The sequence below is a fragment of the Oncorhynchus kisutch genome, linkage group LG14, assembly GCF_002021735.2.
Source record: "Oncorhynchus kisutch isolate 150728-3 linkage group LG14, Okis_V2, whole genome shotgun sequence".
NCBI classification, from domain to species: Eukaryota; Metazoa; Chordata; class Actinopteri; order Salmoniformes; family Salmonidae; genus Oncorhynchus; species Oncorhynchus kisutch.
In genome coordinates, this window is record NC_034187.2 from 59919180 (window position 1) to 59941577 (window position 22398).

The following is a 22398-nucleotide window of genomic DNA, read 5'->3' on the forward strand; positions in this document are numbered from 1 at the left end:
AACTGAACCCCTGGCCACTGTGGTACAACATTGCAAACATGCTGAGTGACAACAAGAAAAAGTGAAGACTCAGACATTGCAAGCTGCCCAGTTGACATTCTACCAAGGGCAGGTGCCTGCTGGAGTGGGAGGTGGTGCAAGTGGAGGAAAACCCAAACTTGGAAGTTGCTTCACCTGTGGCAAGACAGGCCATTTCGCTGCACAATGCAAACAAGCCCAGCAGCTGAGGGGAGAGGCAGGGGCGGACCAAGAGGCAGAGGAGCCCCGAGGGGGGCAGGTCCACCCGGAGGACAAGGACTGTGGTATCCCCCCGCTCAACAGCCATGGCAGCCGCCACCCAACCAATCCGCCACCATGGGGACCCCCAAGACAGAGGCCAATCTGGACAATGGCAGACCCTGTGCAATCCAGGACAAGAACAGGAGGAAGAATATTGACATGATGAAGAGACAATGTCTCATGTGACCCTGAAGAGGTGAACTGTGTTAAATCCTGATACTTTATAGGGATATTGTTATCCACGTCGGCACCAACGATGTTAGGATGAAATAGTCAGAGGTCACCAAGCGCAATATAGATTAAGCGTGTAAATCAGCTGGAAAGATGTGTCGGCATCGAGTAATTGTCTCTGGCCCCCTCCCAGTTAGGGGGAGTGATGAGCTCTACAACAGTCTCACAACTCAATCGCTGGTTGAAAACTGTTTTCTGCTCCTCCCAAAATATATAATTTGTAGATTTTTCTGGGATTCACCCACAAACAGGACTAAGCTTGGCCTGTTGAGGAGTGACGGACTCCATCCTAGCTGGAGGGGTGCTCTCATCTTATCTACGAACATAGACAGGGCTCTAACTCCCCTAGCTCTACAATGAAATAGGATGCAGGCCAGGCAGCAGGCTGTTAGCCAGCCTGCCAGCTTAGTGGAGTCTGCCACTAGCTCAGTCAGTGTAGTCAGCTCAGCTATCCCCATTGAGACCGTGTCTGTGCCTCGACCTAGGTTGGGCAAAACTAAACATGGCAGTGTTCGCCACAAGCCTTATGTATCACGATGCAGCTGCTTAGGTCCAAGGGGCCAGATGGAAGGCTTATTTTGGGATCCATTGGTAGACCTATGGCTCCAACAGCTAAAATGGGACTATGTGGGTTTGAGGACTCAGTGGATTTCATTTGGGAGCTTTGAGTATTCTCTGGAAGTTATTGAAAGAGGCATTGCAATGTAAAATGATAATTGTTGTCAAAACTGGTGAAGAGGCAAGTATGAATAAAACTATTGAGGGACCAATTCGCTTGCAGTTGAAGACATTGCTTGGTAGACTATAACCCTGATGATGGCAGCAAGACAGCAGCCTGGTGGACATTATCATGAGACAATGAATTCCAGTGGAGGCTTTTCAGAAGAGGAAGGGGAGGACCATTCTCCTCTGTGAATTTCATAAAATAAAAAATAGTGAAATTAATAAAGTTATCCTTTTTAGATAAAATTATGCTAAATATATTCACGTCACCAAATAATTGATTAAAACACACTGTTTTGCTATGTGGGTCTACAGTAGCCTCAACAGCACTCTGTAGGATAGCACCATGGTGTAGCCAGCCGGAGGACAGCTAGCTTCATCATCATTCTCTGGGTAATTTGACTTCAATACAAAACCTAGTAGGCTCATGGTTCTCACCCCCTTTCACGGCCTTACACGGTAATTATGACAACTTCCGCAGGACATGTTCCAACCTATCAGAGCTCTTGCAGCATGAACTGACATGTTGTCCACCCAATCAAAGGATCAGAGAATGAGTCTAGTACTGAAAGCTGAAGCTACAGTTAGCTAGCACTGCGGTGCATAGATTGTGGTGAGTAGTTCACTGAGAGAGAAAGATAATAGTTGAACAGTTTTGATCAAATATATTTCTTGAAAAATGAAGAAGCAAGAGAGAGATAGAACTAGCTATATTTCATTGTATTTTTTTTCTCTCACTTCGCTAGCGAATGCAGCTAGCTAGTTTAGTCTACTCAAACACCCAGCTCGAACAGAGAGGGATGCTATGTTAGCTAGCTGGCTATAGCTATCCAACACTGGAACTCTTCCAAGTCAAGGTAAGCTTTTGGTTTGATTAATTTATTGCTACCGGTCCCGCCAGTGTAACTGCTAAACTGCTTGTCCTGTACTGCATGATTGTAGCGGTTTTACTTACGCGTTAGTTCTAGTAGCTACGTTGACTAGCTATGACGTTAGCTAATATGGTGACAATGATGTAGGCTGTGTGTAGCGGTTATAATATGAAGGTTTGGCTTGAAAAGATTTTCTTGCTTGGTCACAGACAGCTGATGTGTTGTGCACTGAAGTCCACAAGCGAAGGTAAAAGGTGAGAGGAGGAGAGCATGTATATTTATTTATTTATCCGTTATTTTACCAGGTAAGTTGACTGAGAACATGTTCTCATTTACAGCAACGACCTGGGGAATAGTTACAGGGGAGAGGAGGGGGTGAATGTGCCAATTGTAAACTGGGGATTATTAGGTGACCATGATGGTTTGAGGGCCAGATTGGGAATTTAGCCAGGACACCGGGGTTACTTTTGCAATAAGTGCCATGGGATCTTTAGTGACTTCAGAGAGTCAGGACATCCGTTTAACGTCCCATCTGAAAGACAGCACCCCAGCACCCCTGGGGAATTGGGATATTTTTTAGACCAGAGGAAAGAGTGCCTCCTACTGGCCCTCCAACACCACTTCCAGCAGCATCTGGTCTCCCATCCAGGGACTGACCAGGACCAACCCTAGATGCGAGTAGGAACTCTACAAAGAGCAAAATGATCATGCTGTTTTTATGTGGCTGCTATGAAAGTGAACTGTGTTTGCATGTGATCAGGGGTGTTTTAATTCCACAGAGTCGGTTGAAAAATGTTTTCTTCAGTAGAAAAACAGAAGAAAACAGGGATCTTTAAACAGGTCAACATTCACAAGGCCGCAGGGCCAGACGGATTACCAGGACGTGTACTCCAAGCATGCACTGACCAACTGGCAAGTGTCTTCATTGACATTTTCAACCTCTTCCTGTCGGAGTCTGTAATACCAACATGTTTCAAGCAGACAACCATAGTCCCTGTGCCCAAGAACACTTAGGTAACCTGCCTAAATGACTACCGACCCATAGCACTCCCGTCTGTAACCATGAAGTGCTTTGAAAGTCTGGTCAAGGCTCACATCAACAGCATTATCCCAGAAACCCTAGACCCACTCCAATTTGCATACCACCCCAACATATCCACAGATGATGCAATCTCTATTTCACTCCACACTGCCCTTTCACACCAGGACAAAAGGAACACCTATGTGAGAATCCTATTCATTGACAACTGCTCAGCGTTCAATACCATAGTGCCCTCAAAGCTCATCACTAAGCTAAGGACCCTGGGACTACACACCTCCCTCTGCAACTGGATCCTGGACTTCCTGACGGGCCACCCCCAGGTGGTAAGCGTAGGTAACAACACATCTGCCACATTGATCCTCAACACGGGGGGCCCTCAGGGTTACGTGCTCAGTCCTCTCCTGTACTCCCTGTTCACTCTTGACTGCATGGCCAGGCACGACTCCAACACCATCATTAAGTTTGCCAATGACACAACAGTGGTAGGCCTGATCACCAACAACGACGAGACAGCATATAGGGAGGAGGTCAGAGACCTGGCTGTGTGGTGCCAGGACAACAACCTCTCCCTCAATGTGATCAAGACAATGGAGATGATTGCGGACTACAGGAAAAGGAGGACTGAGCACGCCCCCATTCTCATCGACGGGGCTGTAGTGGAGCAGGTTGAGAGCTTCAAGTTCCTTGGTGTCCACATCACCAAAAAACTAACATGGTCCAAGCACACCATGACAGTCATGAAGAGGGCACGACAAAACCTATTCCCCTCAGGAGACTGAAAAGATTTGGCATGGGTCCTCAGATCCTCAAAAGGGTCTACAGTTGCACCATCGAGAGCCTCACTGCCTGGTATGGCAACTGCTCGGCCTCCGACCGCAAGGCACTAGAGGGTAGTGCATACCGCCTAGTACATCACTGGGGCCAAGCTTCCTGCCATCCAGGACCTCTGTACCAGGCAGTGTCAGAGGAAGGCCCTACCGCTCGGCAAGCGGTACCAGAGCGCCAAGTCTAGGACCAAGAGGCTTCTAAACAGCTTCTACCCCCGAGCCATAAGAATCCTGAACATCTTATCAAATGGCTACCCAGACAATTTGAATTGTAGCTCTACCTACATGCACACATTACCTCGACTAACCGGTGCTCACTGACTCTGTACTGGTACCCCCTCTATATAGCCACGTTATTGTTATTTTATTGCTGCTCTTTAATTATTCGTTACTTTTATTTTTTCATAGGCATTTTCTTAAAACTGCATTGTTGTTTAAGGGCTTGTAAGTAAGCATACCTGTTGTATTCAGTGCATGTGACACATTTGATTTGATTGACATACCTGAATTTGTCCAATAGATACTCTTGTTTGCAACTGTTGGACTAATGATTACACACTAGATCAGCTAGATGCAGGCAGGAGTGTGAAAAGTGGTATTGGAATGTGTCAGTCTGTCACCTACTCAAATGTTTCTGTCGACCTGTGCGCCTATGTTGTAAACTAATTCATAGGCTAAATTGTAAAAACATCATGATATGTATAGGGAAAACTTGAGTCCTGTAGTAGCCTAAACCTATCTGTTACATTTAGCTGGGTGAATGGAAGATGAATGAGTTATCCAATATGCTGGTAATAGAAATGGCCATGCAAAAAAACATGTAAAGAATGTACTCCCTCATCTTAAACATCACTGGTGAATTCATAGCCTTTACCAAAAAACATACACACAACCTATATTTCTCTCTCTCACACAGGCTTGTTTCTTTATGAAATTGCATAAAATAATTCCAACGTTTTCATTCAAATCATTCCTAATATAAATTACCCTTAAACATTTTGACGGAAGATACAAGTTATTGCAGGCTTCATTTAAGATTCCTATCTGGGGTCCTTTCCTTCGTAGTCGCTCATGTGACGCACATCAACAGCGCCTAGTCAAGTGTAACCAGCTAGCCGATTAGCATGAATTTCAAGATCTTGTTTGATTCATAACATCAAACTTTAGGTGCATTAACGCCACCTTGCTTTAGTACAGTTTGAAAATAGCAGTTGTGCAGTGTTGAATACAAACGGTAATTTTATAGGCAGCTAATCTGACAACCATGTGGAGCACCAGCCGTCATGTCCTTCATGATCTAGTCCGGGAGTTTACGAAAAAGACACATTCCTCGGTTCAGTGTTTTTCACAAACATCATGCAAGGTAAAGTTAGTTTTGTTTTTGAGTGAATGATAACATTTTTCTGTTTTTTAAACGTAGGCAGGAATAATATATACGGTTGCAAGCTAAATGGGTGCTGCTAACTATAGCCAACACAGGAGGTTGGTGGCACCTCAATTGGGGAGGATGGGCACTTGGTAATGGCTGGAGCAGAATGTGTGGAAAGGTGTCAAACACATGAGCTGTGTAAGAATACCAATAATGTATAAATAATTAACAATTTTTTGTCACAAATAGTATGGTCTAACTTCCGACAGAGATGGCCGCCTCGCTTCGCATTCCTATGAAACTATGCAGTATTTAGTTTTTTTATGTGTTATTTCTTACATTGTTACCCCATGAAATCTTAGGTTTTATTACATACAGTCGGGAGGAACTATTGGATGTAAGAGCAACGTCAACTCACCAACATTACGACCAGGAATACGACTTTCACGAAGCGGATCCTCTATTTGGCTCACCACCCAGGACAATGGATCAGATCACAGCCGGCGACCCAAAACAACGGCGCCGCAGAATGGGCAGACGGACCGGTCTTCTGGTCAGGCTCCGTAGACGGGCACATCGCGCACCGCTCCCGAGCATATTACTCGACAATGTCCAGTTTCTTGACAACAAGGTAGATGAAATCCGAGCAAAGGTTTCCTTCCAGAGAGACATCAGAGACTAATGTTCTTTGTTTCACGGCAACATGGTTCACTCGAGACATGCTATCGGAGTCGTTACAGCCACTTGGTTTCTTCACGCATCGCGCCGACAGAAACAAGCATCTCTCTGGTAAGAAGAAGGGCTGGGGTGTATGCCTTATGATTAACGAGACGTGGTGTGATCATAACAACATAAAGGAACTCAAGTCCTTTTGTTCACCTGACTTAGAATTCCTCACAATCAAATGCTGACCACATTCTCTACCAAGAGAATTATCTTCGATCATAATCACAGTCGTGTATATTCCCCCCCAAGCAGACACATCGACGGCCCTGAAAGAACTTAATTTGGCTCTATGTAAACTGGAAACCACATATCCTGAGGCTGCATTTATTGTAGCTGGGCTTTTAACAAAGCTAATCTGAAAACAAGGCTCCCAAAATTCTATCAGCATATCAATTGCGCTACCCGGGCTGGCGCAACCCTGGATCATTGTTATTCTAACTTCCGCGATGCGTATAAGGCCCTCCCCCGCTCTCCTTTCAGAAAAACTGACCACGACTCCATTTTGTTGCTCCCATCCTATAGACAGAAACTAAAACAGGAAGCACCTGACCAATCGGATTCCACGCTTCAAGATTGCTTCAATCACTGGACTGGGATATGTTCCGCAGAGCGTCGAACAACAACATTGATGAATACGCTGATTCGGTGAGAGTTTATTAACAAGTGCATCGGTGATGTTGTACCCACAGCGTCTATTAATTAACCTCTTGGTGTTAGGGGGCAGTATTTTCATTTTTGGGGAAAAAACGTTCCCGTTTTAAATGGGATATTTTGTCAGGAAAGGATGCTAGAATATGCATATAATTGACAGCTTTGGATAGAAAACACTAACGTTTCCAAAAATTTAAAGATATTGCCTGTGAGTATAACAGAACTGATGTTGCAGGCGAAAGCCTGAGAAAAATCCAATCCGGAAGTGCCCCAGGTTTTGAAAGCGCTGCGTTCCAATGACTCCCTATATGGCTGTGAATGTACCATCAACGAGCTTACACTTTCTACGTATTCCCCAAGGTGTCTACAGCATTGTGACATAGTTTTACGCATTTCTGTTGAAGAATAGCCGTATGGGGGCACATTGCGTAAGTGGTCACATGGTGGCTCCGAGAGAGTAAAGTGCAGAGGTAGCCATTACTCCAATCGGTCCTAGAGAAAAAGGAATTGTCCCAACGGATATATTATCGAATAGATATTATAAAAACACCTTGAGGATGGATTCTAAACAACGTTTGCCATGATTCTGTCGATATTATGGAGCTAATTTGGAATATTTTTTCGGCGTTGTGGTGACCGCAATTTCCGGGCGATTTCTCAGCCAAACGTGAAGAACAAACGGAGCTATTTCGCCTACAAAAATAATATTTTGGGAAAAAATGAACTTTGGCTGTGTACCTGGGAGTCTCGTGAGTGAAAACATCCGAAGTTCATCAAAGATAAATGATTTAATTTGATTGCTTTTCTGATTTCCGTGACAAGTTTGCCTGCTGCTAGCAAGGTATAATGCTATGCTAGGCTATGATAAACTTACACAAATGCTTGTCTAGCGTTGGCTGTAAAGCATATTTTGAAAATCTGAGATGACAGGGTGATTAACAAAAGGCCAAGCTGTGTTCCAATATATTTCACTTGTGATTTTCATGAATAGGAATATTTTCTAGGAAGATTTATGTCCGTTGCGTTATGCTAATTAGTGTCATGATGATGATAACGGTCCCGTTCACGGGCTGGATGTCACTACAGGTTAAAACATTCCCCAACCAGAAACCGTGGATTGATGGCAGCATTCGCACAAAACTGAAAGCGCGAACCTCTGCTTTTAATCAGAGCAAGGTGACCGGAAACATGACCGAATATAAACAGTGTAGCTATTCCCTCCGCAAGGCAATCCAAACAAGCTAAGCGTCAGTATAGAGACAAACAAGTATAGGCCAAACAAAATTGGCCTAGCGTCGTCCGGGTTAAGGAGGGCTTGGCCGGTAGGGATATCTCATCGCGCACCAACGACTCCTGTGGCGGGCCGAGCGCAGTGCACGCCAACCAAGGTTGCCAGGTGCACGGTGTTTCCTCCGACACATTGGTGCGGCTGGCTTTCGGGTTGGATGCGCGCTGTGTTAAGAAGCAGTGTGGCTTGGTTGGGTTGTGTATCGGAGGACACATGGCTTTCAACCTTCGTCTCTCCCGAGCCCGTACGGGAGTTGTAGCGATGAGATAAGATAGTAGCTACTAAAAACAATTGGATACCACGAAAAAGGGGTAAAAAAATAAAAAAGTTCGCAGACGACACTACGGTGGTAGGCTTGATTATCAACAACGATGACACTGCCTACAGGGAGGAGGTGGGGGCCCTCGGAGTGTGGTGTCAGAAAATAACCTCACACTCGATGTCAACAAAAGGAGATGATCGTGGACTTCAGGAAACAGCAGAGGGAGCAGCCCCCTATCCACATCGACGGGACAGTAGTGGAGAGGGTGGAAAGTTAAGTTCCGCGGCGTACACATCACGGACATACTGAAATGGTCCACCACACAGACAGCTTGGTGAGAAGGCGCAGCAGCGCCTCTTCAACCTCAGGAGGCTGAAGAAATTCGGCTTGTCATCAAAAACACTCACAAACTTTTACAGATGCACAATCGAGAGCATCCTGTCGGGCTGTATCACCGCCTAGTACGGCAACTGCTCCGCCCATAACCATAAGGCTCTCCAGAGGGTGGTGAGGTCTGCACAAAGCATCACTGGGGGGGGCAAACTACCTGCCCTCAGGACGCCTACACCACCTGATGTCACAGGAAGGCAAAAAAGATCATCAAGGACAACAACCACCTGAGCCACTGCCTGTTCACCCCGCTATCATCCAGAAGGTGAGGTCAGTACAGGTGCATCAAAGCGGGGACCGAGAGACTAAAAAACAGCTCCTATCTCAAGGTCATCAGACTGTTTAACAGCCATCACTAACATTGAGTGGTTGCTGCCAACATACTGGTTTCAACTCTAGCCACCTTAATAATGGAAAAATGTGATGTAATAAATATATCACTAGCCACTTTAAACAATGACACTTTATATAATGTTTACATACCCAACATGACTCATCTCATATGTATATACTGTACTCTATACCATCTACTGCATCTTGCCTATGCCGTTCGGCAATCAGTCATTCATATATTTTTATTCTTATTCATTCCTTTACACTTGTGTGTGTGTGTGTGTGTATAAGGTAGTTGTTGTGAAATTGTTAGGTTAGATTACTTGTTAGATATTACTGCATGGTCGGAACTAGAAGCACAAGCATTTCGCTACACTCGCATTAACATCTGCTAACCATGTGTATGTGACAAATAACATTTTATTTTATTTTGATTTGTTAGTATGAGTATTCAAACACTGCTAGTGTTTCCATGTGTTTTGTGCAATTCCATTCGCTCCGTTCAAGACATTATTATGAGCAGTCCCGTGAATTAGACAGATATTAGAGAAAGGAGTCAGGAATCCCATTGGACAATGAACAACCTCGTCTCAGAGCATTTCGTATTATTCTGTACATAAATCCGAGACACTCTCCATTTAGTACGGTATGTATTAATTTGTGGCTGTCCATTACCCATTTCGTATGATATGGGAATTAAAATGTGGATTATATGTTACAAATTTGCTAAATGTACAATCTGTTACGAATGTGCTCAATTTGATATGTTATGAATTCTAGCGAGGTAGCTAACATATGCTAGGCTAGGGTTTAAGTTTAGGAGTTAGGTTAGGGGAAGAGTTAGCTAAAAAGGTTAAGATTAGGGGAAGGGTTAGCTAACATGCTGAGTAATTGCAAAGTAACTAAAAAGTTGTAAGTAGTTGAAAAGTTGCTAAAATGCTCAAGTTGAACATGATGAGATTTGAACTCGCAACCCCCACCTATCTACCCGACCAACCACCCTCCATTCGTTTTTTAAAAGTAAGCATCTGTCTGTAACCATACAAAATGTAACATATATATATATATATACTGAATTAATTATCCCAGCTTTACATGCAGAATAGTATGAAATGCTCTGAGACCAGGTTGCAACGAATGGAGGAACGTATAACACCCTGCCAAGCAGACTTTTGATCAATCGTGTTCACGTTGTCATGCTGCATTGTGTGGTTGGTAAGCTATTTGTCCATCGATCATATTTTAAAGTCAGGGTTTGAGTCGAGAAACATGCCTATTTTCCTCAAGTACACAATGTCATGATTCTTAAACAAGAGTTTGTATTGGACAAATTCAGGTATGTCCCTTCCCGTTTTAGTTACATTTTCTCTGTTTGCTTCCATTTGGTTCTTAAACAGTAAACGGTTTCTCTAATGAATACACCCCTGGGGAACCAAGCTCTCCTACTATACCCCATTCTCTCTCTTGCACAGAATACAGTTGTGGTAGAGCGTTGGTGGCAGGTCCCATTGTCCAAAGAGGGCCGCCCACCAAGACTATACCCTCGGCGACATCGGGTCTACAAAGTGGTAGAGGACACAAAGCATGCTCCTAAGGAGAAGATGGAACTCATCCTCTCACAGACTGTGGCTAGTACGTATGCCTGTTTGTTCTTCCAATCTCCGGACAAGGATATTACTTAGCATGAAGTATTGGGCATGCATGCATTCTAATGTATTTATGGCTTTATTATCAGAGCTTGGTGGGCGAGGTGACACTGTGTTTGTGAAAAAGTCTGTTGGACGCAATAACCTCCTGGCCCAAGGCCTGGCAGTCTACCCATCACCAGAAAACAAAGCGATGTTTGCAGAGGAGCTGAGGGTGAGTGTTTTCTTCTGAGTCTTTAGATGTATTGGGGGTATGGTTTGTAGAAAAAGGTTAATGGGTGTGAGTCTGCCATTTTTATTGTAGGGTTGATGAAACATAGGATCCAGCTATGTTATATGCAGTCCTTATATTGCACCTCCTAAAACAGGCGTATCATTTCCCTCTACAGCTTTTACATGAAGGGAGGCCCGAGGAGAGAATCCAAACCCGCACAGGACAGCTGGTGAGCAGGGCATTCCTTTTTCCTTTAGTTCATCTCATTTCTAAGGCTAACCCCTGCTTCGTTGGTGTACTGTGGCTGTGTTGCTCATCACCAACCGTATGTCTGAAACAACTAGAATAATATTTAATAGATCCTATTTGTACTTCTGTATTTGCAAATGAACATCGCTCCTACTACCCATTAGTCTGTCAGTTGTCTACAACCGAGCTGTGTGTCTTGTTTGCAGACAGTGGAGATCCTGAAGCATATGGAGTTGAAGGTTGAGAAAAGAACCTCCATTGAGTATGACATCACCAAAGAGATGGTCTGCAGACAGATTCTCCAGAAGGTAAGACCGGGCTTGTAGATTATTCAGTAAAATGAAAAATGGAGTACATTCATCCTTCCTTAAAGCAGTCACAGATCTGCGAGGGTTGGATTATCACCATTTTCATCAAACAGACAGTAATGGAGCAATTTCACAGTTGAAAATGTTCAACAAACCATACAACTCTATGCACAAGGACTACTTTTAACAATTTTCACTGAACATTTGACAAAAACACATTTACTTGAAGAACAGGGCAGATGCAAAGTTGGGTAGCAGAATGATGGCACAAACCGTCATTCTGTTACCAAACTTTGCAACTGCAAATGTGTTTTTGTAAAATTGTTAAAAGTAGTCCTTGTGCGTAGTTGTATGTTTCAACTTTTCAATGATTGGTTTTTGTTTGACATTTTAAAGTGAAAAAAATTGGGTGTCTCAGCAACACTGTTACTGTGGAATTGTCCACATTCACTCATGTCTAATCATCCTCTACTGATTAAGTGGTGTCGGTTTGGTAGCATTTTTTACCATGTTCTGTAACAAAGGTTGCCAATGATGACTGAGAAGCAGTCATTGAAGTGAAAGCAATCTTTTGATTTAGTCTTCTCATCTTTTTCCTATTCAGCGGGGCATATTTGTGCCACCTCATGCACTGAGACTACCGGAAGAGTCAATCAAAGACCTGGGAGATTACTGGTGTGAGGTCACAGTAAGGGCACAACTCCATATTTCACTGTGTTGACATTTTATTTTTTATTTTGTCTGGTCTAAATGCATGGAACTGTGGGTTTTATTGGTAATTTTCTCCAATGAAAGCATTGGCTTTTTACTACCAAAATAACTATTCCCTTTCATTACTAATGAAGAGAGCAGCAGCTCAAATGGCTCTGTTCTGGTATCAGACAGGATGAGCATGGTTGCCTCCCAGAAACTGGAGAGTGAGGAGCCAAAATGGTTGAGATGATTTTAAAGGCATTCCATTAACACTAGAACCGCCACTGACTTTTGTGAATAAAGAATTGTAGTATCACTGCCAAGTTATGTCCCCCTCCATCCTCTACTTTAACTAAAGTATATTTAACACACTGACATTGTTAGAATTTAGATATCAGTTTGTTCTAAGCAGTTTTAGGAGGACATGTCATTGCCCGCCCTTCCTTTACCCGACAGTTGGCTGCCCATCTAGCAACGTCCCATTGAAACTACACCTATATCAAAACTATTTTCACACATATATTAATAGATTTGGCTTTTTTTATTATTTGGGTTAACTAATTTGCTGCGATTAGGTTTTGCCATGGTGCAGAGAGAAATTTGCAGTTTTACAGCTACACATGCCTTTTTATAGCTAATTTCCTACAATTCTACACATTTTGTCATGGCTTATGATGTTCATATGCTATCTGGGGGGTTAAGGTTTAGTGTCCTGTGTGGTAATCTGGCCCTGGGGTTCCAGTGTTAATTTGCCTTTTCTCGTCTCCCCAGGTTAATGGGATAGATACTGTGCGCATCCCCATGTCGGTGGTGCCCTTTGAAGACCCTACAGCGACTGGGCGCAAACTGTTGAAAAGGAAAAAGCAGGAGGAGACTGTCGCGGCTGCAGTACAAGAGGCAGCTACTGTTCCAGAGGCTACCATTCCAGAAGCGACTCAGGAAAAAGACAAAGAACCCCATGATTGAGGACTAAACTTTAAGTACTCCAAAGCTACTTTTAATGTCATTACTAGATGCTCACGGAACGGTTTACTGTTTGACAATAAATGATTAAAGCATCTTTGGATCTGTTTTGAAAGTGCAAGATTGAGTTATTGTATTCTAGTCTCATTTTGTCAATTCATTTTCATATGCATGCCATCACTTTCACATGAAGAGTAGTTACAGTGCAACTGCCTGGGATGGAGCTGTTAACTCGGTCTGGTTGTCCAGGTGTCAGCACCATCGACTGATTTTTATTTAGGTTTGTCCTTAATGTTAAGAGCTGAGGTGTTGGACAATACGTATCAAATCTGGCAAGTCAGGAAATGAAACATTTATTGTAACAGCACAAAACATGTAACAGTATAGGGTAAAACAAAAAGGTATTTCCCCTGCCTCTTACATAGATATACAGTATTGAAATGCCTCCTAATGAGCTTGGCAAAGCACAGACCTTTAAGATCTGAGTGCCTAAAATAGTTAGCCGTAACACCTTTAGAAATCTAGCAGTCTGTCTATAGCATTGTCCCCAATGGGGTGCTTTTGGCAGCGCCAGTCTTTGTCCCTGCCAATGCCAAGTTGTGAACATGGTTACATTATATCTGCTTTTACTTAATAGGAGTCAATATACAAAACACGAGCTAGCTCATCACGAAAGGTAGAACCAAGATGTAATGTTGTAATGATTAGTAAACTGCCTTTCCAAGTTCCATTTCTCTTAATTCACACCCGTGACGATCTGAGAGGATTGGGTAAGTGTAAGCAAGGAATGTACATACAGTATCTGATGTCTTTAGATCCAGAATTGCTATAACACCAGCAGAATGTGCAGAGAGCACCCTTCAGAAGCATGGATTCACAAATCCTCACTAAATGTTGAGGTCTGGCAAAAGAGACATTTAAAAACCTGGTTAGCTAGCCAGGATGGTAAAATACAAAACAGATCCAATTTCACATCCATGCTCCCTCTGAAGAGAAGGCAATGTCCTACAAGATTCTCCACAGGCTGAGCAACAGGCAGTATTTATTCAAATTGCACAGTTCATTATAATACCAATAAGTCATCACTGTATATGATTGTGTTTATTGGCAGACAGAAGTTTCTGGCTCCTTTCAAAGACTAACTCTCCCCCAAAATCCAGTAAAGAGATGCTTCAACCTGACCTGTTTGGAATACATCTCCACAACAGGGAAATTCCACCAAGGAAAAAAAATGTGTTTCCTAACATTTAAAAAACTAGGGGAAGCTTGTGGTTGGATTGACATTTTAGAGCAGGTCACTGTCCCACCATTGGAAACATACAATATGGATTCCGCAAGGAAAACATTCCTCTTATGCTCAGACTGGAACGACCAATTATCAGTAATGTGTAATCTGGTGAAATACCACCAGCACATAAAATTGCCTTTAAATACAATTTCCCAGGAAAGCATGTGTGCAGCAGTCTGATTAGTTTGATTTCCTATGCAGCCAACAAACAAATATCAAATAGACCACCAAAACTACTGTTTATATCAGCAATGTTTTAAGTATCAAATCCAGGGAGGCCCACAAACAGGGGGGACAAAAAGGAAAGTCAGTGCTAACATCTCCAAGGATGGGTCTATGAGGTGTGTAACCCCTCCCCCACGGCAAGGGTATATGCCCCATGTTGAGAAAATCTTCTGGACTGTACTACTCTAAATCTCCGGGGGGGGGGGGGCTATGCATGCCACCAAGCCTTCTGTTACGGTTCTTAAAAGCCGTATTTGGCCTGTGTTTGCCGGCGAGTCAGCTTGTTGTCAGCCCAGTTGTTCTTCAGCTCTAGCTCTCGCTCCTTTGCCTATAGGTGATCAGAATTACAAGTTAACTCAAACTTTGACACATTTTGCTTGTAAAAATCACATATCTGGTCAAATCCAGGTCTGTTGATATGAGGCCAATAACCATACATGTTAAGTGTTTCCAAAATGATTGCCAGTGATAGGTGTGCCAAGTCGTGTTCAGTAGGCGCCAAACAGGGAAAAACATTTTTTTTTAAATTCTCAACAGAAGGACAACTTGTCCAGTGGGGACACATTTTGTTTTTCTCCGGTTTGGGTCTACTGAATGGGACCTTGTTGTTAGGGTCCAAGACAGTACTGTAGCAATGTAAACAGTATTTACTCACCTGGTGGATGAGGTATGTGATCTGGTGCTTGCGTCGCTGTTGCCCTGTGGGTTGGTCTCCCTTTTTCTACAGACATAGGGAAGAGGTTAGAGAGTCAGCCCAAGCAAGGTTGAGATCAGATAACAAAATCCTCACTAAGCGACATGAAAAAAGTCCTAACCTACCAACTCCTCAACTCTAAATCCACCGTCGCCTTACATTCCCCTACCCCATCATCACTACTACAATCCAGGTTCCAATTCAGCTCCTAGCACCTAACCCTTTGATGTTCACAGATCTGAAAAGAATGGACAAGTGTAAGCAATATGAGGATGGTTCCAGTGCAAATCTCCCTCACCTTGCTGAAGGATTTGCGCTCTTGCTTCTCTTCCGTCATGCTCTTGGTCATCCACTGCTGGTTGCCGCTCAGCTGGTCATCTCCCTTAATCTCCAGGAACTTTACCTCTTCCTTGCCCCTGTTCCTCTTCCCCTGCAGCCTCATGAACTGCAACCAGAAAATATACTCTTCTATATCTTGAAGCAGCAACCTCTATTCAGTGTATGAACAATGCTGACAATTATGGATGCAATCAGGACAATATAAAACAAATCAAGAAGAGCAGGATATTGGTTTCGGGGTAGGTCAAATTCAGTGATATACAGGATGTCAGAAGGGAAGGGCTTCCTGATTGATCAGGGAAAAATCACATTCCTGATCAATAACAAGCCAACAGACCAATGTCAAGTCAAGAAACATTCTTACCGCTTCATCATCAAACAGGGCGGAGGAACAAGGTTGCTCTGGCTCGGGCAACGCTGGGTCAGACTCGGGATCCTGGTAGTAAGCCTCGTTGTAGTAACCCTATCCAACAGGATGTTTTTTGTTAGCCTGTATCAATGCAACATGACATAAGAGCATTACGCCACCCTGAGTCATCTCAACGGATGAGAACAAGAGATTTTACAGCAAACTGCTGTGTGCCAAACTCACAGGGGTCAATAAGGATCAATTCTGGGCATAGTACATCTGATGTTTGAAACTGAATATCAGCTTGGTATGACTGATATCCATAATTTGCTCTCATCTAAAATAAGTTGTAGTTGGACATTTGAGTTGGTAATGCACAGTAGGTCTATTGTATTTGGTCTATTGTGGAAGTTGAGTATTATTGGAGTTTATTTTGATGTATTGGCAACATAGTTTTACACAATGCATTGCTAAGCTTATATATGTCCATCTAGCTAGCTAGAGGGATAAAGAGCTACACACTATATATACACAAAAGTATATGGACATCCCTTCAAATGAGTGGATTCAGCCATTTCAACCAAACCGGTTGCTGACAGGTGTATAAAATTGAGCACACCGCCATGCAATCTCCGTAGACAAACATTGGCAATAGAACGACCTTACAGAAGAGCTTCGTGACTTTCAACGTGGCACCGTCATAGGATGCCACCTTTCCAACAAGTCAGTTCGTCAAATTTCTGCCCTGCTAGAGCTGCCCGGTCAATTGTAAGTGCTGTTACAACGGCTTAGTCACGAAGTGGTAGGCCACACAAGCTCACAGAACGGGACCGCCGAGTGCCCAAGCATGTAAAGTAGTTTGTCCTCAGTTGCAGCACTCACTACAGAGTTCAAAACTGCCTCTGGAACCAACATCAGCACAAAAACATTTTGTTGAGAGCTTCATGGTTTCCATGGCCGAGCAGCTGCACACAATCCTAAAATCACCACGCGCAATGCCAAGTGTCGGCTGGAGTGGAGTAAAGCTCGCCGCCAGTGGAAACGCATTCTCTGGAGTAATGAATCACGCTTCATCATCTGGCAGTCCGACGGACTAATCTGAGTTTGGCAGATGCCAGGAGAACGCGACCTGCCGAATGCATATTGAAAACTGTAAAGTTTGGCGGAGGAGGAATAATGGGTCGGGCTAGGCCCCTTAGTTCCAGTGAAGGGAAGTCTTAACGCCACAGCATACAATGACAGTTGAGACGATTCTTACCTTCCAACTTTGTGGCAACAGTTTGGGGAAGGCCCTTTCCTGTTTCAGCATGGCAATGCCCCGTGCACAAAGCGACGTCCATACAGAAATTGTTTGTTGAGAACGGTGTGGAAGAACTTGGACTGGTCTGCACAGAGCCCTGACCTCAACCCCAAACACCTTTGGTATGAATTGATAAACCCAACTGCGAGCCAGGCCTAATCGCACAACCTCACTAATGCTCTTGTGAATGTAAGCAAATCCCTGCAGCAATGTTCCATCATCTAGTGGAAAGCCTTCCCAGAAAAGTGGAGGCTGCTATTAAAGTAAAGGGGGACCAACTCCATATTAATGCCCATTTTGGAATGAGATGTTCCACAAGCACGTGTCCACATACACTACATAACCAAAAGTATCCATTGACCCAAAATTTTCTCCGTACCTGAGGCTCTGCCGAGGGCTGCTGGTACACCCCTAGCTGTTGACCTCCCCAAGCTCCCTCTTGGTTCGCGCTAAAGTCCAGAGGGGCATCTGACTGGAATGTACCACGCTGCATGCCTGGAGGAGCAGGTAGCAGGCCTGAGGTGGGGACAGGCTCCGGGTTCAAGCTGGGGACCACAGCGGGGAGAGGCTTGGCGCTGTCTTCCAGGGAGAAGTAGTTCTCGGGGGCAAGTTCTTCGTCACTTTCCTCAGCAGCTATTTGCCTCGCTAGCTGCAGGGCAGCCGATTTAGCTGCTGCTTTGATGGCGGAGGGGGATGCACTGGAGCTAAGGTGGCCCTGGGAGGCCCCTAAGGAGGGCTTTGTGGGTTTCCTTGGCTCAGGCCGCTTGGTGAGGGTGTGCGGCACTAGGGCCCTCTGCATCTCCTTCACAACCATGTTTTTTGGCTGAGGCAGGAGGGAGGAAAGGCCAGTGCCAGGACCCTGAGATAGAGATGGAAAGAGAGAAAGAAAACATGTCCTCAAATCAAAGTTTGTTGGTCGCATACACAGATTTACAGATGTTATCACAGGTACAGCGAAATGCTTATGTTCCTAGATCTAACAGTGCATTAATAACTAGAAGAACAAACAATACACACAATCCTGACATTTTTTAAATAAGTTATATAGGATGAATCATGACTAAAATACTGTGTATTCATATAATGTGGGTGAAACCGTATAACGTTCATGACTATATACATCGGGTAGCAGTCTAGGGTGCAGGGCAGGGTACTGGGTGGAGGCCGGCTAGTGGCGACTTAGATGAGGGCTTAGAACATGATAGGTATGGTTGGCAAGGCCTACGTCCACATTTCCAAGCTGTATCATGCTTAACACCCTGGGCCATCCTACAATCTAAGCTTGATGCACTCAATCTCACACAAATGATCAATGAACCTACCAGGTACAACCCCAAATCCGTAAACACGGGCACCCTCATAGATATCATCCTAACCAGCCTGCCCTCCAAATACAACTCTGCTGTCTTCAACCAGGATCTCAGCGATCACTGCCTCATTGCCTGTGTCCGTAATGGGTCTGCGGTCAAACGACCACCCCTCATCACTGTCAAACGCTCCCTAAAACACTTCAGCGAGCAGGCCTTTCTAGTCGACCTGGCACGGGTATCCTGGAAGGATATTGATCTCATTCCATCAGTAGAGGATGCCTGGTTATTCTTTAAAAAGTACTCTCCTCACCATCTTAAATAAGTATGCCCCATTCAAAAATATTAGAACCCGGATCAGATATAGCCCTTGGTTCACTCCAGACCTGACTGCCCTTGACCAGCACAAGAACATCTGGTGGCGTACTGCATTAGCATCGAATAGCCCCCGCGATATGCAACTTTTCAGGGAAGTTAGGAACCAATACACACAGGGAGTTAGGAAAGCAAAGGCTAGCTTTTTCAAACAGATATTTGCATCCTGTAGCACAAACTCCAAAAAGTTCAGGGACACTGTAAAGTCCATGGAGAATAAGAGCACCTCCTCCCACCTGCCCACTGCACTGAGGCTAGAAAAGACTGTCACCACCGATAAATCCGCGATAATTGAGAATTTCAATAAGCATTTTTGTATGGCTGGCCATGCTTTCCACCTGGCTACCCCTACCCCAGTCCACAGCCCTGCACCCCCCCACAGCAACTTGCCCAAGTCTCCCCCATTTCTCCTTCACCCAAATAGCTGATGTATCTTCAACCGATAGCTGCCCACACTTGCCTGCCCGTCCAGCATCACTACTCTGGATGGTTCTGAATATGTGGACAACTACAAATACCTGTCTGGTTAGACTGTAAACTTTCCTTCCAGACTAACATTAAGCATCTTCAATCCAAAATTAAATCTAGAATTGCCTTCCTATTTTGCAACAAAGCATCCTTCACTCATGCTGCTAAACATACCCTCGTAAAACTGACTATCCTACCGATCCTCGACTTAGGCGATGTAATTTACAAAATAGCCTCCAACACTCTACACAGCAAATTTAATGCAGTCTATCACAGTGCCATCCATTTGGTCACCAAAACCCCATATACTCCCCACCACTGCAACCTGTATGCTCTCGTTGGCTGGCCGTCGCTTCATATTTGTTGCCAAACCCACTGGCTCCAGGTCATCTATTAGTCTTTGCTAGGTAAAGCCCCGCCTTATGTCAGCTCACTGGTCACCATAGCAGCACCCACCCGTAGCACGAGCTCGAGCAGGTATATTTCACTATGCACCCCCAAAGCCAATTTTCCTTCCAGTTCTCTGCTGCCAATGACTGGAACAAACTGCAAAAATCACAGAAGCTGGAGACTCATATCTCCCTCACTAGCTTTAAGCACCAGCTGTTAGAGCAGCTCACAGATTACTGCGCCTGTACATAGGCCATCTGTAAATAGCCCATCCAACTACCTCATCCTCATACTGTTATTTATTTTGCTCTACTTGCATTCATCTTCTGCACATATATCACTTCAGCGTTTAATTGCTATATTGTAATTATTTCATCACTATGGCCCATTTATTGCCTTACCTCCCTTATCTTACCTCATTTGCACACACTGTATATAGACTCCCCCCCCCCCCCCTATTGTATTACTGAATATGTTTGTTTATTCCATGTGTAACTCTGTGTTGTCGCTTGTGTCGCACTGCTTTGCATTATCTTGGCCAAGTCGCAGTTGTAAATGAGAACTTGTTCTCAACTAGCCTACCTGGTGAAATATATATATTGTTTTTTTAATCACCTCCGGCCGTGATTGGGAGTCCCATAGGGCAGCGCACAATTGGCCCAGCGTCACCCGGGTTTGGCCGGGGTAGGCCATCATTGTAAATAATAATTAGTTCTCAACTGACTTGCCTAGTTGAATAAAGGTTAAATATACTGAGAATTTGTCACTGAAAATGATCTAAAATGCTAATCATGTTTTACCTGGGGCAGGGATTTCTTTCTCCTTGGTTCATCTTCATCAGAGTCAGACTGTTGACAAGACATAGGATCATTTTGAAATCAACACTTCTAATCCATTTCAAAACAAGCACATTAAATGTTTAAAATCTAGCATGGTTATGAGCCTGTGGCCCTGTTACTTACATCCCCTCTCTTTATCTCAGGTATAGGGATTTTGACAGGCTCTGTTCGCTTCTTCGGTTTAGGTAAGTCGAAAAGCAACCCTCCCTTGGACGGTTGAGAACGGGTAACTGAGTCCTCGTCGCCATCGTTTGACACAGTGTTCCGTGAAGAGAAGTGTGTTGTCCCTTTGCTTGGTCGCACGTTTCCTAGTGCCTCTGAGGCAGACCTTTTGGGGTCAGGGAGGCGTGCGAAAAGCCCCCCACGTTTGCTACCCGGGACGATGGAACTAACGTTATACGTTTCGTCTGAATCACTGTCATCACTGCTAGCATACGCTACCAAAGACATTGTTGATGTTTCTGGAGCAGCTTTGGCATAAGTAGCGGGTAAATACTGATATGGCTAACTAGCTAGCTGCACCCACCGACCCACACCTGCCAAGTTTACGATAGCTAACGTTCGCTAGCTAAAATTGTTTGGCCGTACACGTATACGAGGCTTACTTCATTAGAACAACCAATAAATTGTGGACAACAATTTACATTTATGACAAACTTTATAGGTCATTTTCAAATTGTAAACAATTGACTCGCCAAAGGCTAGCTAGAGGCTAAATCCTGCGGCTCAAGTCGAGCCACTGCAGAGTAAGTTAATAATATTCCAAACAGGCCGATTACTGACTAGACTCGAAGCAAACAAGGCCTCGGCAGGTGCTTAACATACCTTTAATGTGAATGTTAACCTAGTTCTAGTTTAACGTTACACTGAATATTATGCAGTCAATACCCATGGTTTCTTTCCTCCACCAAAATAACTCGTTCCATCCAATAACAGCAATCGCTAGCTTATCCTTTTTGGGGTCTCTAATACCATGGATGGATGCGTGCAAAACAGAAGTGTTCAAGCTGCTACTAATTGCGCAGCTTCGACGCAAATCCACCTTCTTCGTTTGGTTTTCCGGCAGACTACATGCTTCCTTGTTGGGTGTTGCTGCCTTTCATAGTTTGGAAAAGGGATTGCACATTTTTTTATGGAAATGGGGAAAAAAGGACATTTCACCGCCATCTAATTAAGCAATAATGCCAGAGGAGATGTGGTATATGGCCAATATACCACGGCTAAGGGCTGTTCTTATGCGCAATGCAGAATGCCTGGACACAGTCCTTACATGGAACCCAAACCGGCTGTGCGCGTGCTCCATTGTGCATAAATGTATTTTGTCCCCCCCACACCAAACGCGATCACGACACGCAGGTTAAAATATCAAAACAAACTCTGAACAAATTACATTAATTTGGGGACAGGTCGAAAGCATTAAACATGTATGGCAATTTAGCTAGCTAGCTTGCACTTGCTAGCTAATTTGTCCAGGGATATAAACATTGAGTTGTTATTTTACCTGAAATGCACAAGGTCCTCTACTCTGACAATTAATCCATATATAAAATGGTCAACCGAATTGTTTCTAGTCATCTCTCCTCTTTCCAGGCTTTTTCTTCTCTGGACTTTATATTGCGATTGGCAACTTTCATAAATTAGATGTATTACCGCCACCGATCTCGATCGTCTTTCAGTCACCCACGTGGGTATAACCAATGAGGAGATGGCAAGTGGGTACCTGCTTCTATAAACGAATGAGGACATGGGAGAGGCAGG

General features: G+C 44.1%; 2 protein-coding genes across 2 annotated transcripts; one reads left to right on the forward strand and one right to left on the reverse strand.

The window, feature by feature from the left end:
• Positions 1-5020: 5020 nt before the first annotated feature.
• Positions 5021-13184, forward strand: mrpl9 (mitochondrial ribosomal protein L9). Its single transcript, XM_020500343.2, has 7 exons — positions 5021-5337; positions 10466-10625; positions 10729-10853; positions 11029-11082; positions 11309-11410; positions 12015-12098; positions 12875-13184. The coding sequence occupies exons 1-7, from the start codon at positions 5239-5241 to the stop codon at positions 13067-13069; spliced, it is 819 nt and encodes a 272-aa protein (XP_020355932.2). The 5' UTR covers positions 5021-5238; the 3' UTR covers positions 13070-13184.
• Positions 13185-13403: 219 nt separating this feature from the next.
• prcc (proline rich mitotic checkpoint control factor) lies at positions 13404-21715 on the reverse strand. The gene is made up of 7 exons (XM_020501678.2): positions 20764-21715; positions 20602-20649; positions 17641-18120; positions 15977-16075; positions 15572-15718; positions 15235-15300; positions 13404-14907 (listed from the first exon to the last, which is right to left on the reverse strand). The coding sequence occupies exons 1-7, from the start codon at positions 21088-21090 to the stop codon at positions 14821-14823; spliced, it is 1254 nt and encodes a 417-aa protein (XP_020357267.2). The 5' UTR covers positions 21091-21715; the 3' UTR covers positions 13404-14820.
• Between the last annotated feature and the right edge of the window lie 683 nt (positions 21716-22398).